An 18,737-nucleotide genomic window follows, 5' to 3' on the forward strand; every position below is an offset into this window, starting at 1 on the left:
GGAGGGAAAAATTCTTTTCATCCTCATTCACTCCCCAGGGGAAGTGGGCTTGAAAGTGGCTGGTAAAAAGGAGGAAGGAACATGCATTTTTCTTATAAGTATCCATTTCATGTATTCATAACTATGTTTATACTTATACCTATTATCTTGTGATTGACAAATCAAATAAATAAATAAAAATGTCTGCCCTTCTTTTTCTTTGTTCTTCCTTCTTCCTTCTTTACACCTTTGACTGGTGTAAAAAAAACAAAAACTTGTGGTATAAGCACAGCCCTGCAAGGGAGATCACCCTGTGATCTTTACAGATCAAACTGAGAGGTGAACTTGTTCTAGCTACAGACTAGATTTGCAAGACACACAAAGCTTTGGTTTGTTTTGTGATGGTTTTACTGGCCAAGCTTACAGAAGACTGGGTTTATGCAACAGGCTTAGCCATACATTTCCTGTCAATGAGAACAATTAACCAGTGGAACAACTTGCCTCTTGAGGTTTTCAAGAAAAGACTGGACAACCCACTTGTCTGAAATGGTTTAGGGCAGGGTTGTCGTCAAACTCACGTCGTCATGGCGGCGTCACGTGACATTATCGGGACTTTCCTCCCTTCACTAAGCGGGCATGGGCGTGGCCAGCACGTGACGCATCCAGCCCATGGGCCAGGAGTTTGACAGCCCTGGTATAGGATTTCCTGCCTGACCAGGGGGTTGGACTACCTTTTGGATCTCAGGGACCACCAAACTCATAATTTTAAATCCCGCGGACCACTAATATGAATTTTGACTGATGGTGGCTTGCTGACGTTGGTGGGAAAAGTCGGTCCCATATTCCAGAGCTGCAGGAGTCACAGGACTGGTTATCCCGGATCAGCTGCTCCTCCACCTGGGTGCACCGGCCTGTCATGGACTGGAGCAGCTGCTCCGGGATGACCAAAGGGCCAGTCCTGTGACTACTGCAGCTCTGGAATATGGGACCAACTTTCCCACCATCAGCAAGCCACCCTGGGGTGGATTTCCCTCCCCCGCCATTGGTCTTACCTTCCAGTTCCAGCTTGCGTGGCTCTACTCAAAGTAAGGTTTGCGCTCGGCCGAAGGGTGGGGGCCAGTGGGTGGCGGGCCAGGTAAGCAGTGCGGCCTTGTGTTCCCACACAGCCTGGATTAATTGCTTTGGAGGGGACACATTTCTCTGCGAACCACCAAAATTTTCTGGCAGATCACCAGTGGTCCCCAGCCCACCTGTTGGTGACCACTGGACTAGAAGACCTCCAAGGTCCCTTCCAACTCTGTAACAGTTATTCTGTTATAAATAATGGTTTATGAAACACAAAAGCTGATATGGTGCCCCACGCCAAACCAAATAAAACCATTTGAGACTATAATGTGATATTTAAACCCAGTAAGTCTTCTTATGTCTGATCCAGTTAACGTTCTGCACATAAGCTCTTGATGTTTCTTGTTAGTTCAGGCCAACAGCATCCATAGAACAGTTTTTTTTTTTTAAAGTAGATAATGGCTGTACCTCACCCTTTTATATTCACTCTTTTTTGATACCTCATGGATGTCCCTGTTTTGTGGATACCACAGCCACATTTCCACTCCCACCTGAAGCACATGTTCACTTAGTTGCCAAAGCATTAAAATTCCCATACACCATTTTGGGGGAGTTGTTATAAGTTGAGCATATTTTCTTCCTGGATTTAATGCGTTTCATCTGATGTTCGTGGTGCATGTTGCTTTATTGCGTTATGTTTCCTGCCTTTAAAAGTTTATCCTTTGTTCAGTAATTGAGCCTCTCTTAGCAGAATATAATTACTTGAATTGTGAAGTTACTAAAAAAAATCCTCTATCTATATTCTATTCAAGCTCTCGTTCTGTTTTATCTGTTTGTATCCTCAAGTTAGCTGAAATAGTGAACAATTATACTGAACAATTTTTGAATCAAGGTACCTAAAATGTGTGAATTGAAAGAACGAGTAAAACAAACCGGGAGCCATGACTTCTGTGGAATTGAAGCTTCCATGATATTCAGTCCCGTTTTATTGACAAAGTTGTGGTTGTTGCAGTGCCTCTACTGTCAATTGATCGTGTTATCCAATATTCCCTACCCTCCTCCCACAAGCAAAGTCAATGGGGAAGCCAGCAGGAAATCAGAAGTCACTCCTGCTCCCAACTGATTTTTTTTGTTCACCCTTTTTCATTCTCTTCCTTTAGTTAGGAAAGTAAATATTGACTTATTATTATTGACATTAATTTGCCAATACAATGATTTCCGGTTCATGATATATACTGTTCTTAGATGATCACTAGTCTGCACACGCAAATAAGCCCATTAAGCCAGGGGTTCCCAACCCTCGGTTCGTGGATAGGCACCGGGCCATGGCATGCCAGAAACCGGACCATGCAAACAAGTGAAGCCCCATCCACACCCCCAGGGGTGGGATCCAACTGGCATAACAACCGGTTTGGGGAGCATGCGCATGTGTGTCAAACGCGCACTGTATGTGCGTGTGGGCTACCGGCTCTGGCAAGCATTTACCTTCTCCAGCTGACAAGCGGCACTCAGCTGTGCTGTGCAAAGCAGCCGAGAAGGAAAACACAGCCGCTAAAGGGCAGCCTACAGCAGTGACGGCGAACCTTTATGTTGTGGTGTGATGAAAACGTGTGTGCCGGCACTCACAATGCAACGCCCCCCCCCCACGCATGCGTGTGCAATACCCCTGATCCACCCCCTTACCTGCACTGTGCATACGCGTACCTCCCAGCTGATTTTTTGGCCAGTTTGAGGCTGTTTTCACCTTCCCAGAAGGCTCAAGGGAAGCCTCAAGGTATTTCTGGAAGGCCCATTTTTCAGCCTCCGGAGGGCCTCTGGAGCCTGTTTGAGGCCATTTTCGCCTTCCTAGAGGCTCGAGGGAAGCCTCTAGAGGCTGACAATGGGCCCGTTTTGGGACTTCCAGTATTTTTGGAAGGCCCATTTTTTTGGCCTTCCGAGGCTGCAGAGGCTTCCCTCGAGCCTCCAGAGGGCGAAAATGGCCTCAAATGGTCCAAAAATTAGCCGGGAGGCATGCGCATGTGCAGCGCAAGTAAGTTTGGCTGGAGCTCGCGTGCCTGCACAAATCGCTCTGTGTGCCACTTGTGGCACGCATGCCATAGGTTCGCCATCATGGGCCTAGAGCCTGGGCAGGCGGGAGGGCCAAACAGCAGATCACAACCTCATCTCAGCGAACCGGTTCAGTGTCAGCGGCTCTTCGGAGCTACCGGTTCTACAGAACCAGACCAAACCAGTGGGATCCCACCCCTGCACATCCCCTCTGGTTCAAGGAAAATATTCTCTCCACGGAACCGGTCCCTGGTACCTAAAAGGTGTGTGTGGGGGGCATTGCATCAAGCCATTTAAGGGGCTTTCTATTTGAAATTAGGCTATAGATGGAGGGAGATAAAGAAACAGAGAAAAGGATTTAACAGGGAAGCTTGTACACAGTAATTCACACTTGCACTAAGGCAGCCCCAAAGCAAGGGCAGTATGGCTGGCTGGGGAATTCTGGGAACTGAAGTCCACAAGTCTTAAAGTCACCAAAGGTGAGAAACACTGTCCTAAAAAAAAAAAAAATGAAGTACCATTAGAGGAATTCTGGGTCTGTCTATTTCCTGACCTACACACTTGCACAAACTTCCAACTCATTCATCCTATCCGATTCTCCCAGAAACATTTAGTGGGAAACGCATGTGGATCTTTCTTTTTTTTTTTTTGTTTATTCCTCTTTCAAAATGAATGGAGAATTCTTCCCTTACTGCCCACCCTGACCTCTCCCCATTGCCTGAATACCCAGAATTAAGTAAAGCGTAATCCATTCCTTGGGGACATCTGGAGGGGACAGGATATGGAATATTAAAACAATAGTATCTAGGAGTTGTGATGAAGCTGGTAAATGACTCCCCCGACCCCCCAAAAAATGCCGAGATGCGTAGAACAGCCTTGCTGCATTCCACACGCAGTTCTTTTGCAGGCTTCCAGGTGAAAAATTCCAGGTGGTTGTTATCCATACTCACCCCGCTGGGGAAATCTGAATGAAATTCAATTGTCCTTCAAGGGCTGCAAGTGGGCTGGACAGCCAAACTGAAGCGAGCCGTTTTTGGCCAGCATGCAAGGTGCTTTGCCTCCCGCCCCACCCTGCCTATATGGCTTATTGCTATCAATGGGTCACCACAAGGCGTGTTAAGGAAACGGGATCTGAAACAGGAAGTAAGGAGATGGATGGAGGCCACAAGGGGATAGCCCTGATGGAGATGTTCACGGTTTAGAAAAGTCTGCAACGCTCGAGTCCTTTGGAGTCCCGCGAGGAAGTACAATTGTCTCAGGCCCCTCTTCAGCCATGACAGCAGCTGGAAATGAGAACAGCTGGAAAGGGCCCTCGGCGATGGGGGAAGAACCGCCGGCAGAGACTCAAGAGCTCTGCGCAGGCTAACCCTGCCAGAGAGGAGGGATTAATAGAACGACTCCCGTTTTGCAGATGGGGAACATGGCGCTTGCAGCATCAGTGGCCTTCTCCTTCGAAAGCCACCAATGCTTCCCCTGTTTCCCCAGGCCCAGTCAAGGCAGGCGGTCCTTGCCAGAAGCTCAGGCAGGTGGAGTTGCATTAACCGGACAGATCTTGTGAGATGAACTTGCGTAAGCGCTCCAGGTACTGGCTGTAGAGTTCAATGTCATTGTGGCCAGCTCCTTCCACCCAGAGGGGCTCCACTGCCTTCGGGCAGCGCTCGTAAAGGGCCAAGCCGTGAGAGAAGTCGATCACCTCGTCTTCGGTGCCATGAATGAACAGCACGGGGGAAGTGATGCGAGACACCTTGTCTATGCTGCGGAAGAGAGAGGAACACAAAAAAACGTGATGGCAGATGATTGCAGTGTTTCACATGTTATGGGCTAGGGAATTCTGGGAGTTGAAGTCCACACATCTCAAAAGTGGCCAAGGTTGAGAAACACTCAAAACAGAGCAGGGGTGAGATTCAACCGGTGTTACTATCGGTTTGATGACCACGTTTTGCGTGCACATGTGCGCTTTGCAGATAAGCGCTGAGCATGGGTGTGCAGCATTTGAAAAACCGCTTTTTTACTGCTTTTTCAACCTCAGCTGTGCTGTGCAAAAGAGCTGAGGTTGAAAAAGCAGGAAATAAAGGACAGATAACAGCCTGGTGGGTGAGTGGGCCAAACAGCAGCAGACACAGAACCGGTTCTGTGACTGCTGCTCTTCAGAGCTACCGGTTCCATGGAGCTGGGCAGAACCAGTAGCATCCCACCCATGCAATAAGAGCCTGGAGACCGGACTGCCATCTGTCAGAAATGGCATAGGGCAGGGGTGTTAAACTCGCAGCCTGTGTGCTGGATGTGTCGCATACTGGCCCCGCCCATGCCTGGTTTAGCAAAGGAGAAAAAAGTCACGAAACGTCATGTGACGACTCCATGACGACGCGAGTTTGACACCCCTGGTGTAGGTTCTCCTGCTAGGGCGGAGGTTGGACTAGATGACCTACAAGTTCCCTTCCAACTCTGTTATTCTGTTCTGATAAGAGCCTCTCTTCTCCAGGGAGGAAGGGGATCTGCCCTGCAGCATTACCCTGAAAGAGGAGCTGGATAGTTCTGCATGCTTTACTCACTGAGCAACAGGTAGATCAGTAGTTTCAATTCTGTAAAACCCCAACAGCCAAAATCTTCATTGGAATTTACAGACAACCCATACTAAAATATGGAAACAAAAATTAAATGGCTGAAATCAGAGATTGCTAATACCGTGGGGTTTGCAATTGTTTTACGCAGGAGTCGATTTCAACCAGAAAGATACGCAACGTTAGTCTTTTTTTTAAAATCAAAGTGAACTTTTCTGGGGTTGATTTAGGGGATTTTCAGAGGCAAAATGAGCAGCTTATGTCTTGCTAAAGCTCAAGGCATCTATTTCTCTGCTTTAAAAAAAACAAAAGCAAAATGATGCCGCCCCTCATTATGACACACACACACATCTGCTGGGACACTCACATCATTACAATCTAAGACCTAAGATCTTTTTCTACTGAACATGTGCAAAGGGTGTGTCCTTTTGACCCAGAAATGGCGCTCCATTGGTGAGTTACAGCCTCTTGCTTAAAACACGAAATAGGCCCCTTTTGTCGGGAGAAAAATCGGGTTACATAAGATTCCTGATTGCCAGGGAAGAGATTATCTGTGCAAATGACCACAAGTCCCTCCAATGTTAAGTCCCTCTTTCTGAATTACAGCAAGCAACGTGCTTTGAAAGTGAACGTATTCTAAATGGACTAGAGGTAGTCTTCATTTTACAGCCATTCATTTAGTGACTATTCAAAGTTACAGCAGCACTGAAAAAGGTGATGTCAACTAAAAAAAAATATTTCTTTGGTCGTTTTAGTTGTCAGCAGAAAGGGGCGGGGGGGAAGCAGTGCATTCCTTAAATGCTTGAGATAATCGCTTTGGCAACCAAAGCTACTGACTGCAAAATTATTACTGGAGAGCATGATTGATTACTCTTGGCTATGCATGTGTCTCATTGGAAAATGTACATCCAGGGGGTGGGGAGAAGACCAGGGTCAAGGGAGAAATGAATGATGTATTTTAGTATCAGCCGCACCCAACTTACACTAACATGGCCACTCGTAATAAATCAATCTTTTTAAAATGCGGCTAGAGACTTATGATTTGAATGGGGGTGCATGTTGGAGTCCTAACAGGTGACTTATGACCGGTCTTCGGCCTTATGACCGTCGCAGCATCCCCAAAATCACTTGATCAAAATTCAGGCTCTGGGCAACTGGCGTGTTGCAACGTCCCGTGGTCATGTGATCACCTTGTCAATGCTGAAGCTGGCCTCACTGAAGCCAGCTTGGAGGCTTCAATGTTGCCACGTTGGTGCTGAGGGATAGGGAGGGGGGGGGGGAATAGAGATAGCTGGGGGTTTTGTCGCCAAAACAAAATAGTTTTCCCTGAGAACCAAGGACATTCCCACTGGTGGCTGAAAAGAGGAAGAGTGAAGTTTCCAAGCAACCGGACAGACAGCACCTTGATTGGACCATGTGGCTGACTGTCTGGGAAAAGGGGGGAAAAACACTTTACTTTTAATTAGGTGACATCAAACCGACTCTAAACTAATTTCTCTGCTCCAACCAGAGGACTATCTGGGGTCCTGAACCCCCAGGCAGCGGAAGAACTCAAAGAAGTTGGCAGAATGGAGAAAAAAGGAGAAGATGTGGCAGGTGCTAGAGGTGGGGTCCTGGAAATCCTGCCAGACCCCCCCAGAAACCCAGCGGGTGGTGGAAGCAGTGGTAGAGATCGAGCACCAAGTGGGTGCCTGGCCAAAAGTCCACAGCGAGTGGCTGGCCACCGGGGACCTGTACCGAGCAGAGGAGGACTTCAGATGCTGAGTCTCGTCCCAAGAACCAGTGAGGGACTGTCCAGTAACCTCAACCAGGGAGTCAGTTTTCACCAGTCTGTGCCAATATGATATATCCAATAAACCTGTTCTTTGAGGAGCCTGCTTGCCTCGGAGTTCTGTTTGCTATGGGTGTATTACTTGGAACCCTGACAAACCCTGACACAGACTAAAACATATGAAGAATGGTTACAGGATCTGGGCATTGGCTAGTCTAGTGAAGAGAAGGACCAGGGGAGACATGATAGCAGTATTCCAATATTTGAGGGGCTGCCACAGGGAGGAGGAAGGGGTCAAGCTATTTTCTAAAGCACCTGTAGGCCAGACAAGGGACAATGGATGGAAACTGAACAAGGAGAGATTTAACCTGGAAATAAGGAGAAACTTTCTGACAGTGAGAACAATCAACCAATGGAACAGCTTGTCCTCGGAAGTTGTGGGAGCGCCATCACTTGAGACTTTCAAGAAGAGATTGGACTGCTATTTATCAGAAATGGTGTAGGGTCTCCCGCTTGGGCAGGGGGTTGGACTAGATGACCTACAAGTTCCCTTCCAACTCTGATTATCTGTTTAATCTGTTTAAACACCTTTTGTGAACTTGCCAGACGGCTTCTGACATGCAAAGTCAATGGGAAAAGTTAAATTTGCTTAATGACTTGATTCCCTTAACAACTGCAGGGATTTGCTTAACAAGGATGGCAAAAAAGGTCATAAAATTGGGCATGACTCACTTAACTCACCATCTTGCCTAACCACAGAAATTCTGGTTCCAGTTGTGATTGTAATTTGAGGATTCCCTGTACTGCATAGTACACCAAATTTGAAATAACCAAACAAATACTGAGCTACTACTTCTATGTGTAACTAAAAGTAAGCGGAGCAGCATCTACACCAGGCATCTCCAAACTTGGCAACTTTAAGATTTGTGGATTTCAACTCCCAGGATTCCATGCTGGCTGAAGAACTCTGGGAATTGAAGTCCACAAGTCTTAAAGTTGCCAATTTTGGCGACTCCTGATTGTATACATAGGAAGCTCTCACTGAAAAGCTTTTTGGAGTTGCATTGAGTAATAAATTATCTGCTGCGAACTCTGCACTGGTGACAGGAAGAGCATCCGGCCAGTAAACACTCAGCTCCATTCAGTTGCCCCGACTCCACCCCGATGGAAGGGATTACGAGGTCATTTAAAAAATAGACAAAAAAATTAAAATGGCAGGATAGACTTTTCAATAATCATGCTTCCAAAAAAAAAAAGAAATTAAAAGATTTGGAGGGAGCGGGACAGGAAAGCCAAAATCCAGCAGACTCCAATAGTAAAATTTTAATTGTACAAGTGCCCCTCTCCTTGGCTGACCTCCACACCCAACATTCCCGCTTCCTCAAGGACTTACTTTGGGAAAGCATCAAAGCAGTAGGTCTTTTTGGTTTCTGGGAAGGCAACGCGCATGCCCGATGTTAAAGGTGAATGTAAGATGACGGCTGCGCACTCATAGCGGGAGGCCAGGTCCACTGTGGGCACCGTCCCAATGCTTTGCCCATAGAGGATGATGTTCTCGGGACTGATCCCATATCTGTACAGAGAGAGAGAGAGAGAAAAAACCCCACAGAGGTGCCATTGCAAGGTAAATTACATCTTTTATGTTCCTTAGGTACTGCTTGAAGAAGTGCAGTTTGTACAAGGGATGGAATTTGCTCTCTGCGGGTGTACAAACTTGGTTTCCAAATGAAACTTGACAGGCTGATGCTATTTGGGGCTTTTCCTCATGACTGAGGAAAAGGAACATCCTCACCTGAAGGCAATCCAGCCCCAAAGAGACGCTGGAATGAACAGGGCACCCCAGCTTGTCTATGTCTCCTGAGGATGAGCTGCCAGGAGGCATCTAGCATCTCACTAGCATCTCACTCAAGGAGTGGAAGGGTCGGCTGGCTGAACCACGGGAAACATTTATTTTCCTCGTCCCCATCACTTCTGTATCCATCCACCCACCCACCCCAATCTCCCTGGCCCTGAAAAACATTTTGCTTCCACATTTTGCTTCCTCCTGCTTAACTCTGTCCTTTTCTGGATAAATGGGCACATTTTCAAACTCCGCACGAGGCAGCAGCTGCCAATTATTTTGTAAGAAAACACAGAATTGATAGAAGAGAGTATTTGTAGCTCAGGGCTGAACCGCGGGGTTCTTGATGCTCTCTGAGCTTGGTTGTTTTCTTGCAGACATTTCATTAACAAACCAGGTAGCATCATCACTGCCAGTAGAGCTACTAGCTACTAGCAGTGATGATGTTACCTTGTTTGGTAATGAAACGTCTGCAAGAAAACAACCAAGCTCAGAGAGCATTAAGGGAGCCACCGTAGACAGAATTGTCAGCCTTACCAAGTAGATCAGACAGGAAACACAGCCAGAGGAGCTAATTCAACTTCATTGTAGAGCTATACTAGCAGACCCTTGCAGGTGTAAAAATACAATTCTCCCACCATCTCCTTTATACCCTGAGAGCTCCTTTGCAGCCTCTTGTCTCACCCTCTATCCAGCTGCAGGCTGTCTCTCATCTGATTATTATTCCCTAAGTAGCACCTCTAAGCCCAGTCTCTCAAGGTCATTCCCACATACCGTGTTTTCCCCAAAATAAGACCCTGTCTTTTTTTTTTTTTTTTGGCACAAAAAAAGCACCAGGTCTTATTTTCGGGGGATGTCATCCACTGACTAACCCCGATTGCATTCATCACCCCTGGTCTCCTTTTTGCTGTCAGAGGCCTTCGGGAACTTCTTCTTCTGAGGCCAACAAGGCTTTCCTGAAGGCCTCTGCAGCCGATAACAGAGCTCCGGATTGATCTGGGGCTCTGTTATCAACTACAGAGGCCTTTAGGAAAGGCTTGGTGGCTGCAGAAGAAATGGGCTGGCAAGGCAGGTGTTGGGGTGTGCCTGGATACAACTGTCCATAGGTAAGTAGCAGGGCAGTTCTACCTCCCCCATTCCCACCCCAGCTTAATTTTTACCTGTGCACTCTGGAGTGGGCGGGATCTTCATTAGGACTTATTTGGGGGGGGGTAGGGCTTATATTGAGCACATGTGTAACAATCAAGCTAGGACTTACTTTCAGGGTAGGTCGTATTTTTGGGAAAAGAGGGGACAAATATATAATTCTGAAGATATTTCAGGGCTCTAAGAAGCCAGTATAGTACCAGAGGCTGCTGCTCACTTAGCAGCACTGTTAACTTCTTGTTTTTGCTGTTTTTATGTAAAAAAAAAACAGATGAAAGAGGGAACCTGGTGGGAACCAAAACAGGTGTCACCAGTCACACTGATAGCTCCAGGGACTATTTTGGGCACTACGGTAGGCAACAAACAAGTACAGCTTTTCTTTCATTTTGTCTATTTATGGCTTACTGGACAACATATCTATCCATCTTTCTTGGCCTCAAAAACTGAGAATGGAGCCTCTATTTAGGAAGTATCTGATTTCTGAGCAAACATTAAGGAGGAGGCCTCTGAATGCCGTTGCTGGAAGCTGATGGATCGATCCCTCAATCCGGACGCTGTTATGAAAAATCCTGGAGCTTCTGAAACAAACAAAAGGCTGGTGCTGTTTTTCCTCACCGTGTGCGTAAGGCCTGCCAGGCTGCGTCGACATCAGCATAGAGGTTCTTCTCTGAAGGTTTCCCTGTGCTGGCACCGTAGCCCGAATAGTCGTAAGAAAAGATGTTGCAGCTAATCCGGGTGCCCAGGCTGATGTAGAAGCTGCACATCTGGCCCAGATCCACGGCGTTGCCGTGTGAGAAGAGAACGGTGAACCTGGAGCAGAAGGAAGGGCTCAGACAGAAGCAGTGGGATCACACCTGATCCTCAGGTGCACCAAAACCGGCTACTGAAGGTCTACTTCTTTGCAGGACAGAGCTCATCACTTCAGAATGTAAATGGTCCTTGACTTACAACAGTTCACTTAGTGATCATTCAAAGTTACAAAGGCACTGAAAAAAACAACTTATGACCATTTTTCACCGTTACAACCTTTGTAACATCCCCGTGGTCACATGATCATAATCAAGATGATTGGCAGCTGGTTCCTACTTAGGACTGTTGCATTGTCCCAAGGTCATGTGATCTCCTTTTGAGACCTTCTGACAAGCAAAGTCAATGGGGAAGCCAGATTCACTTAACAACTGGGCTTACCAACTTATCAACTAATGATTCACTTAACTATGGTGGCAAGAAAGATTCTAAAATCGTTGCAAAACCCATTTAATAAATGTCTCACTTCACAGCAGAACATCTGCGCTCAGTTGGTAGTCGTAAATTGAGGACTCCCTGTACGAATATTTAGGGTACGTCTATGTTCTAATTTCAACCTATATTAAAACTCTCACTCCTCCCTACAAGTAGAAAGTAGCCCAATTGTCGGGAGGTGGGGTGGGGGGGAGGTAGAAGAGAGTGGTGAAGAATCCATCTCCTCATTAAATAAGAGTTGGAAACTCATATTTATAACGCCGTGTTTTGTTTTTTAACATGAGGATGCCATTTTAAACGCCTCCGTGTTTCTGAAAATACAGAAGTGGTTCGGCCTCCTTCCTTCTTAAGTCCTTACCATCTCATTTTGCCCTGGATCCAGGCTCATTTCATATGGCCTCTTCCATGCAAAGGTTTAAAACTCTAGGCTATATGTGAAATATGCTTGGATTGGGGGGGTGGGCTTCAAAAATTTTAGCAACTGGTTCTCTGCCCAGTTTCTGGGTGGGAGTGGCCTAGTCAACTTCCTGCACCACGGTGGGGGCGTTTTTCCCTCCCCGCGCTCTGGAGACTTTTCTCGAGCCTCTGGGAGGGCGAAAATGGCCTCCCCAGGCTCTGGAGGCCTCTGGTGTTTTTCACCCTCCCCGAGCCTCCATACGGGCCCTGTATTTACCTGGCATCCAAAACGGGCCGTGTGGAGACTCCTGGGAGCGGAGGGGGGGGTGGGCGGAGCCAGCCAGGGGTGGGATTTGCCGGTTCGCGGAACCAGCCATAAAATTAGCTACCGGTTAGCTAAGGGTTCGCCTGAATCGGGCTTGATTATGACTTGCTATGCTTGTAAAAAAAAAGTTGTAAACTTCACAATATAATCAAGTGGCAACTTCTGAGACTGGTCATTTCGAACAACACAGAGGAAGAATGGATTATGCAGTGTCACACTTCTTTTTCTTGTAGCCCACCTCTGTCAAAACACTGCACATAGGTAGTCCTTGCCTCACAATTGTTTGTTTAATAGCCATTTAAAACGGCACTGAAAAAAGTGGCTTAAGGTCCTTGAAGTACTGTAATAATGCCTGTTGCAGAATCTCAACAGTCATGAGATCAAAATCTGATCGCTTGGAACCTGGCATGGTTTTAGATGCTTACAGTGTCTTGGGATCATGTGATTGCCACTTGCACCCTTCCCAGCCGACTTCCAACAAGCAAAGTTGATGGCGGAAGCTGGATTTGCTTAAGGACCACGTGATTCACATAAGAACTGCAGTGCTTTGCATAACAACCATGGCAAGAAAAGATAATGAAAATGAGTGCAACTCAATTTTTGCTTATCAATGGAAATTCTGATCCCAATTGTGGTCATAAGTCGAGGACTATCTATAGTGGAATCAGATGAGACACAGCATAGTCCATGTCACCTTGAGGAGCTCAGAGGCGCTATTTTCAAACACTTATCCAGAATTTAAAACATAGGCACAATTTTCCCTTTCTGCAGAAATCTAAAGAATCGCAGAGAAGTTTAGCATCACTAATTTATTACAAACAGATGGTTGAAGTCTTAAATATGACACTTTCACCTTCAATGGCAGTTTTACATAAATCAGTCCTTGGGGGTCATTTGGAGATTTATTACTGTTTTTACTCCTCACATAGAAGATGAGAGACTAAAGTATCAGAATTTCTACAGATCCTACCAATGTCTATAAAATAAATATTGTCATCATCCTTTCCACACACTTTCTGCTACAGGAAGAAATACAAGCAAGAATTTAATTTTCTTCTCTCAAATTTATATCACTATAGTGATCGTCCATCCTTTACTATAAAGAACAGTTGTTTTTATTTCGGAAAGCTGACTTTTGGATGTATTTCTTTTGCAAGCACTCACTTTTGTCCTTTATTTGGGTCCTTTAACATTTACGATACAAATGGCTTCATTTAATGCACAGTCTCTCACAGTCATGTGAAAAGTATGGGAACTGAATGGTCCTTTTAATATAAATTTCCGTATACCAATTTTAGATAATTTTATTAGAATGTGTGTTTTGTAAAGCTTTTCTCAGTTTTGCTCTTGACTTTTCCATTGTAAAGCAAAGTTACAAACACAAACGTGCTTATGAATATTATTTTGTGAAATTCTTCCAGATTTGCACCCTTTTTGGATTTATTCTTTGTTTTTTCCAGGAAAATAGGGTTGCCCTAACCCTATTCTACATAATGGGAAGGAAAGGACAAAATTAAATAAGGCCATCTAAAATAGGAAAACATTTATCTCGGCATTTGTATGATCATTTGGCACACAATGAGAGATTTGATCTTATACAGGGAAATTATTTCAATATGCAAAATCCCAAAGATCCTAGGAATAATAGGGCAAAATCGGTTTAAAGATAGACACTCGGCTGTTTTGGACATGAAAAGTATGTTTGTTAGTTTTTTCATTGTTGAGAATTTACGGTTTGACTCCAGTCCTGCATCAACAATGGAGAAGAACAGAGACAGATTCCCATTCAAAGAAGACCGGAAACTGTGACCAGGGAACACCCTTATATACAACTACCAGCCATCTGTCAAACTAAGGAAAGAGGCTGCTCACACCCCATGTCCAGGCCTCAACCAAGTCCTCCAGCCTAACCAACTGGCCTTAGTGGCTGAAGAGATGCCTTGATTTTCTGGCAAATGATCTTTTTATGGTTGTTCCACAATTATGTCCTAAGGCTCAAAGGGTTCCTCTTGAACACTTTTCAAGGGTGATGTACCGTATATACTTGAGTATAAGCTGAGTTTTTCAGCACATTTTTTATGCTGAAAAAAACCCCCTCGGCTTATACTCGAGTCAGACTGCCTCTGAAAAAAAAATGGTGTGGAGCTCTGGAGCTGGGCAGCCGCTTCCCTGCTTCCATGTTTCCTTTGCAACTTGTAAGCATGGGGGTAATTGTAAGCAGAAAAGTTCTTGCATGAGGATGTATTGTTTTTCTTTATTTAACTGTTTTTAGCGGGGGAAGTCCCACCGTCATGTGAGAATGCTCAGACATGAAATCTATCCTCCTGAAAATAAGTGTGTGTGTGGGGGGGGATTTTAACAGAGGGAAGACATAGGGAGAAGGCAAAAGCGACGGAAGATCCTTCAGGGGAAACTGAGGGGGAAACTCACCCTTGGTCCAGATGAGCCCCCTTCCCCGCCCCTAGGGAAGCAGAGGCAGCCAGCAAGGGCAGGCAAGCCCGCTGCGGACTCCGCCCGTCCTCGCTCCCACCCACCCACCCAAAGCCACGAAGTCCCCCAATCGCGCAGCCCAGAATCGCCCTCCCCTCAGGGGCAGCAACGACGCCGGTGTTTCCTGAAACAAGAAGCTCCGCCATGCAATGAAGCGCCCTGGCTCTACGCTCAGAAAACAACGCGAGCCAAGGTGGCTCGTTTCCTCAGCCCTAGCTGCTTTCAGTCCGCTCGGGAGGAGGAGGGTGAGGAGAATGGGGTGGCAGTGGCTCGCGTTATTTTCTGAGCTCTAAGCTCTAGGCTCGCGATCTCAGAAAACAACGCGAGCCGCTGCCGCCCCCTCCTCCTCCCCTCCTCCTCCCGAGGGGACTGAAAGCAGCTAGGGCTGAAGAAATGAAGCCACCTCGGCTCGCATTGTTTTCTGAGCCTAGAGCCAGGGCGCTTTCATTGCACGGCGGAGCTTCTTGTTTCAGGAAACACCGGGCATCGTTGCTGCCCCTGAGGGAGGGCGATTCTGGGCTGCGCGATTGGGGACTTCGTGGCTTTGGGTGGGTGGGTGGGAGCGAGGACGGACGGAGTCCGCAAAGTGGGGCTTGCCTGCCCTTGCTGGCTGCCTCTGCTTCCTTAGGGCGGGAAGGGGGCTCATCTGGACCAAGGGTGAGTCTCCCCTCAGTTTCCCCTGAAGGATCTTCCGTCACTTTTGCTGTCTTCCCTCTGTTAAAATCCCCCCCACACACACACACACTTATTTTCAGGCAGATAGATTTCGTGTCTGAGCATTCTCACATGACAGTGGGTCTTTCCCCCTAAAAACAGTTAAATAAAGAAAAACAATATATCCTCATGCAAGAACTTTTCTGCTTTCGATTACCCCATGCTTACAAGTTGCAAAGGAAACACGGAAGCAGGGAAGCGGCTGCCCAGCTCCGGAGCTCCACACCATTTTTTTTTTCAGAGGGAATCTCACTTGAATATAAGCCGAGGGGGGTTTTTTCAGCACAAAAAATGTGCTGAAAAACTCGGCTTATACTCGAGTCAATAAGTTTTCCCAGTTTTTGTGGCAAAATTAGGTGCCTCGGCTTATATTCGGGTCGCCTTATACTCGAGTATATATGGTATATCAAATTTTGGCAAGTTTAAGATGCATGGAGGGCGGAGTTGGCGTCGTGACAATACGGCATGCGATCTTGGAGGTCTGAGATCGCTGCCGATATCTTTGCTCCTGGACGGTCCAAGTGGATCTAAACCGTCCCGAAGAGACGGTGAATGTAAGGAGCGCATCCTGTCGATCCCAGGGATATCGCAAAGTCCCTGGTAGATCCAGGAGAAGCTCTTTTGGCCAGCGGCAAAGAGTCAGCCATTAAAGCTGCTGAAGTTGGGACAGCTCCGAAACAAAAGACAACGAAAGAGAAAGGGTGCCGGTTTGGTGAGAACTTTAAAGATTTGAGAGGACATCCTAAGGGAATGAAAGAATCTGTAAAAGTTTTTTTGACAGAAGTGAATAAGCGGCGATTTTAAACAGGAATGTCAAAGTAATATTTTTATTTTTTTTTCTTATTGCTGATGATCCCATATTTCGAAACTGGACTGGTTTTTTCCTTTTTTTTTATCTACTCTTTTCTTTCCCCTTTTCGATTTTATAATATATTAAGCCAGAGACTCCCTTTTAGTCTTTTTTTCTTTAATATTTTCTTCCTTTTTTAACCAATTCTTATTATACTCTGCCAGAAAAGGAGGGGGAAAGTGAAAGCTAAAGAAACTTTGTAACACTGCCAACTAGAGGCTTGGAAATACTCTACTTTTCCTTTGACCAGACAAAGCTGAGAAAGAATTGAGACTTTTTTTTCAAGGACACTGCTTATTTGATAAGATAGAAGGAAGAGCATGGGAGAGTATTATTGCAAGTGCTCTTCTGGGTTTCTATCAACAGCTGGAGTCTGGTGTTGAAACCTAGGGGGGGAAAAAGGTGATATGTTTTTGGAGAAGAGAATTATAATAAGAGCCTTGGATAATTAAACAAAGTGCAGTGTGCTCTTTTTACTTTTTCTAAGTTGTGCTATCCCTCCTCACTAGCTTTATTTTATTTCATTTTATCTTTTCTTTTTTTTGCAATAGCTATTTGGATCTTTGGCTTTGTTGGAGCTTGTCTTTGTTTTTCTTTTTTTTTCTTTGGAAGTCCAATCTCTACGCTTGCTTTTTATCTTAAAGGGAAAGCTTTAGTATTAATGTTTCCTTTTTCTTAAGGGAATAGCCTTTTTTTCTCCTTTCCTGGTATTTTTGTTTTTTCATCTACCTTTCTGGTTTATTTTTATGTACTCTTTTCTATTTGAGACCTCTCAATTGGATTAAGGTGTTGAAGAACCTGAATAATTTTTCCTTTTCTTTCTTTCTTTTTTTTTCAAGCCTTTTTCTGCATCTAACTACTGATTGGATTAAGGTATACAAAAACCTGAAGAAATTTTGTCCTCTTTTTCTTTTTTCTTCTTCTTTTTTATCATTACTATTTGGCTTCTTTTTTCTACTATTTTTACTTCAAACTACAATTCGTTATTTCACAATTGGATTAAGATTTAGAAGAACCTGAAGATTTTGAATTGCTTAAAATGAGCAGGAAACTAACAGCTCCTGTTTCTTCAACTTCTACTTCCTCCTCTCCACCATCTGGAGGACAACGTTCAATACGGACAATGTAAAGCAAGAAAAAGAACAAGAAAAAGTGACTCTGCAGATGATTATGCAGGGAATTCAAAATATTCAAGCAAGATCAGAGAATATTGAAAAGAGAATAGAGAACATTGAACAAAGAACAGAGAACATTGAACAAAGAACAGGGAAAACCGATGAAAAAGTGGAGAACATCCAACAAATGATGTTGAAGTATAATGAGAGATTCCAAAAAATTGAAGAAGAAGATAAACAAAGAGACAAGAAGATTGGAGATATTGATAATAGATTAACTGTGGTGAACAGGATAAAAGTGGTATGTTGAGATGGGAGATGGATAGATCAGAATTCTATCTTAGATTCCAAAACGTAGAGGAAGAAAAAGGACAAAACTTAGCTGAGATAATGATAAAAATACTGGCTGAAGCTTTGGAAATAACTCAAGAGAAGATGATGGATGGAATAGATGACGTTTATCAAGTTTTCACAAGATATGCAATGAGAAATAGCTTACCAAGAGAAGTTCACATTAGATTTACAAAGAAAGCCATTAAAACGCAAATATTGCAAGTGGCAAAAGAGAAAACATTGGAATATAAAGACAAGGAGATTGTGGTCTTGAAACAAGTACCCAGAAGAGTAAGAGAGATGAGAAGAGAATACCGATTCCTGAGTAAAATGCTACTTAAAAAAGAGGTGAATTATAGATGGTTGATTCCAGAAGGTTTAATGTTCACATGGCAAGAACAGAGACATAGAATTGACTCAATTGAGAAAGCAGAATTATTTTATACAGAATTTTTTGGAGGGAAAGAGGAAGAAGCAGAAAAAGAGATCTCACTAATTGAATTCCAAGAGGACTGCCAAATGGCGACTGAAAAAGAAGAAGGTGCAGTAGGTGGAAAGGTAGAAGCCAAAGAAGAATTTGAACTAAGATCTACGAGAGCTGCTAAACTTAACTACAAAATATAACCATGGAAGAGAAAAAATTGATTACAATGAATATAAATGGACTTAACTCAGCCATTACAAGAAGGAAAACCTTTCATAAATTAGAGAAATTAAAATTTGATATAATTTGTCTACAAGAAGTACATATTAAAAAACAATATGAACAATTGTTGATACAGCCAAAATTAGGGAAAATATTTACTTCCTTGACACAATGTAAGAAAAGAGGAGTGGTTTTATATATTAAAGAGACCACCCCAG

At 44.7% G+C, this 18,737-nt stretch overlaps 1 protein-coding gene and 1 long non-coding RNA gene across 6 annotated transcripts in view; both read right to left on the reverse strand.

Moving 5' to 3' along the window:
• LOC148128400 (uncharacterized) overlaps positions 1-18,737 on the reverse strand; it is a 271,264-nt gene that overhangs the window by 35,469 nt on the left and 217,058 nt on the right. The gene's annotated exons all lie outside the window — the stretch shown is intronic.
• Positions 3,722-18,737, reverse strand: part of ABHD17A (abhydrolase domain containing 17A, depalmitoylase) — a 29,922-nt gene continuing 14,906 nt past the window's right edge. For all 5 annotated transcript variants that reach the window (XM_026698952.2, XM_026698951.2, XM_087922801.1 and 2 more), the window contains exons 3-5: positions 11,024-11,218; positions 8,816-8,995; positions 3,722-4,844 (exon numbers count right to left, since the gene is read on the reverse strand). In XM_026698952.2, coding sequence (XP_026554737.1) covers positions 4,628-4,844; positions 8,816-8,995; positions 11,024-11,218 — 592 coding nt within the window. In that variant the 3' untranslated portion in view covers positions 3,722-4,627. The remainder of the gene's footprint in view (positions 4,845-8,815; positions 8,996-11,023; positions 11,219-18,737) is intronic.

This window comes from Pseudonaja textilis, chromosome 1, assembly GCF_049901715.1.
Source record: "Pseudonaja textilis isolate UNSWEBS1 chromosome 1, rPseTex1.2, whole genome shotgun sequence".
Lineage (NCBI taxonomy): Eukaryota > Metazoa > Chordata > Lepidosauria > Squamata > Elapidae > Pseudonaja > Pseudonaja textilis.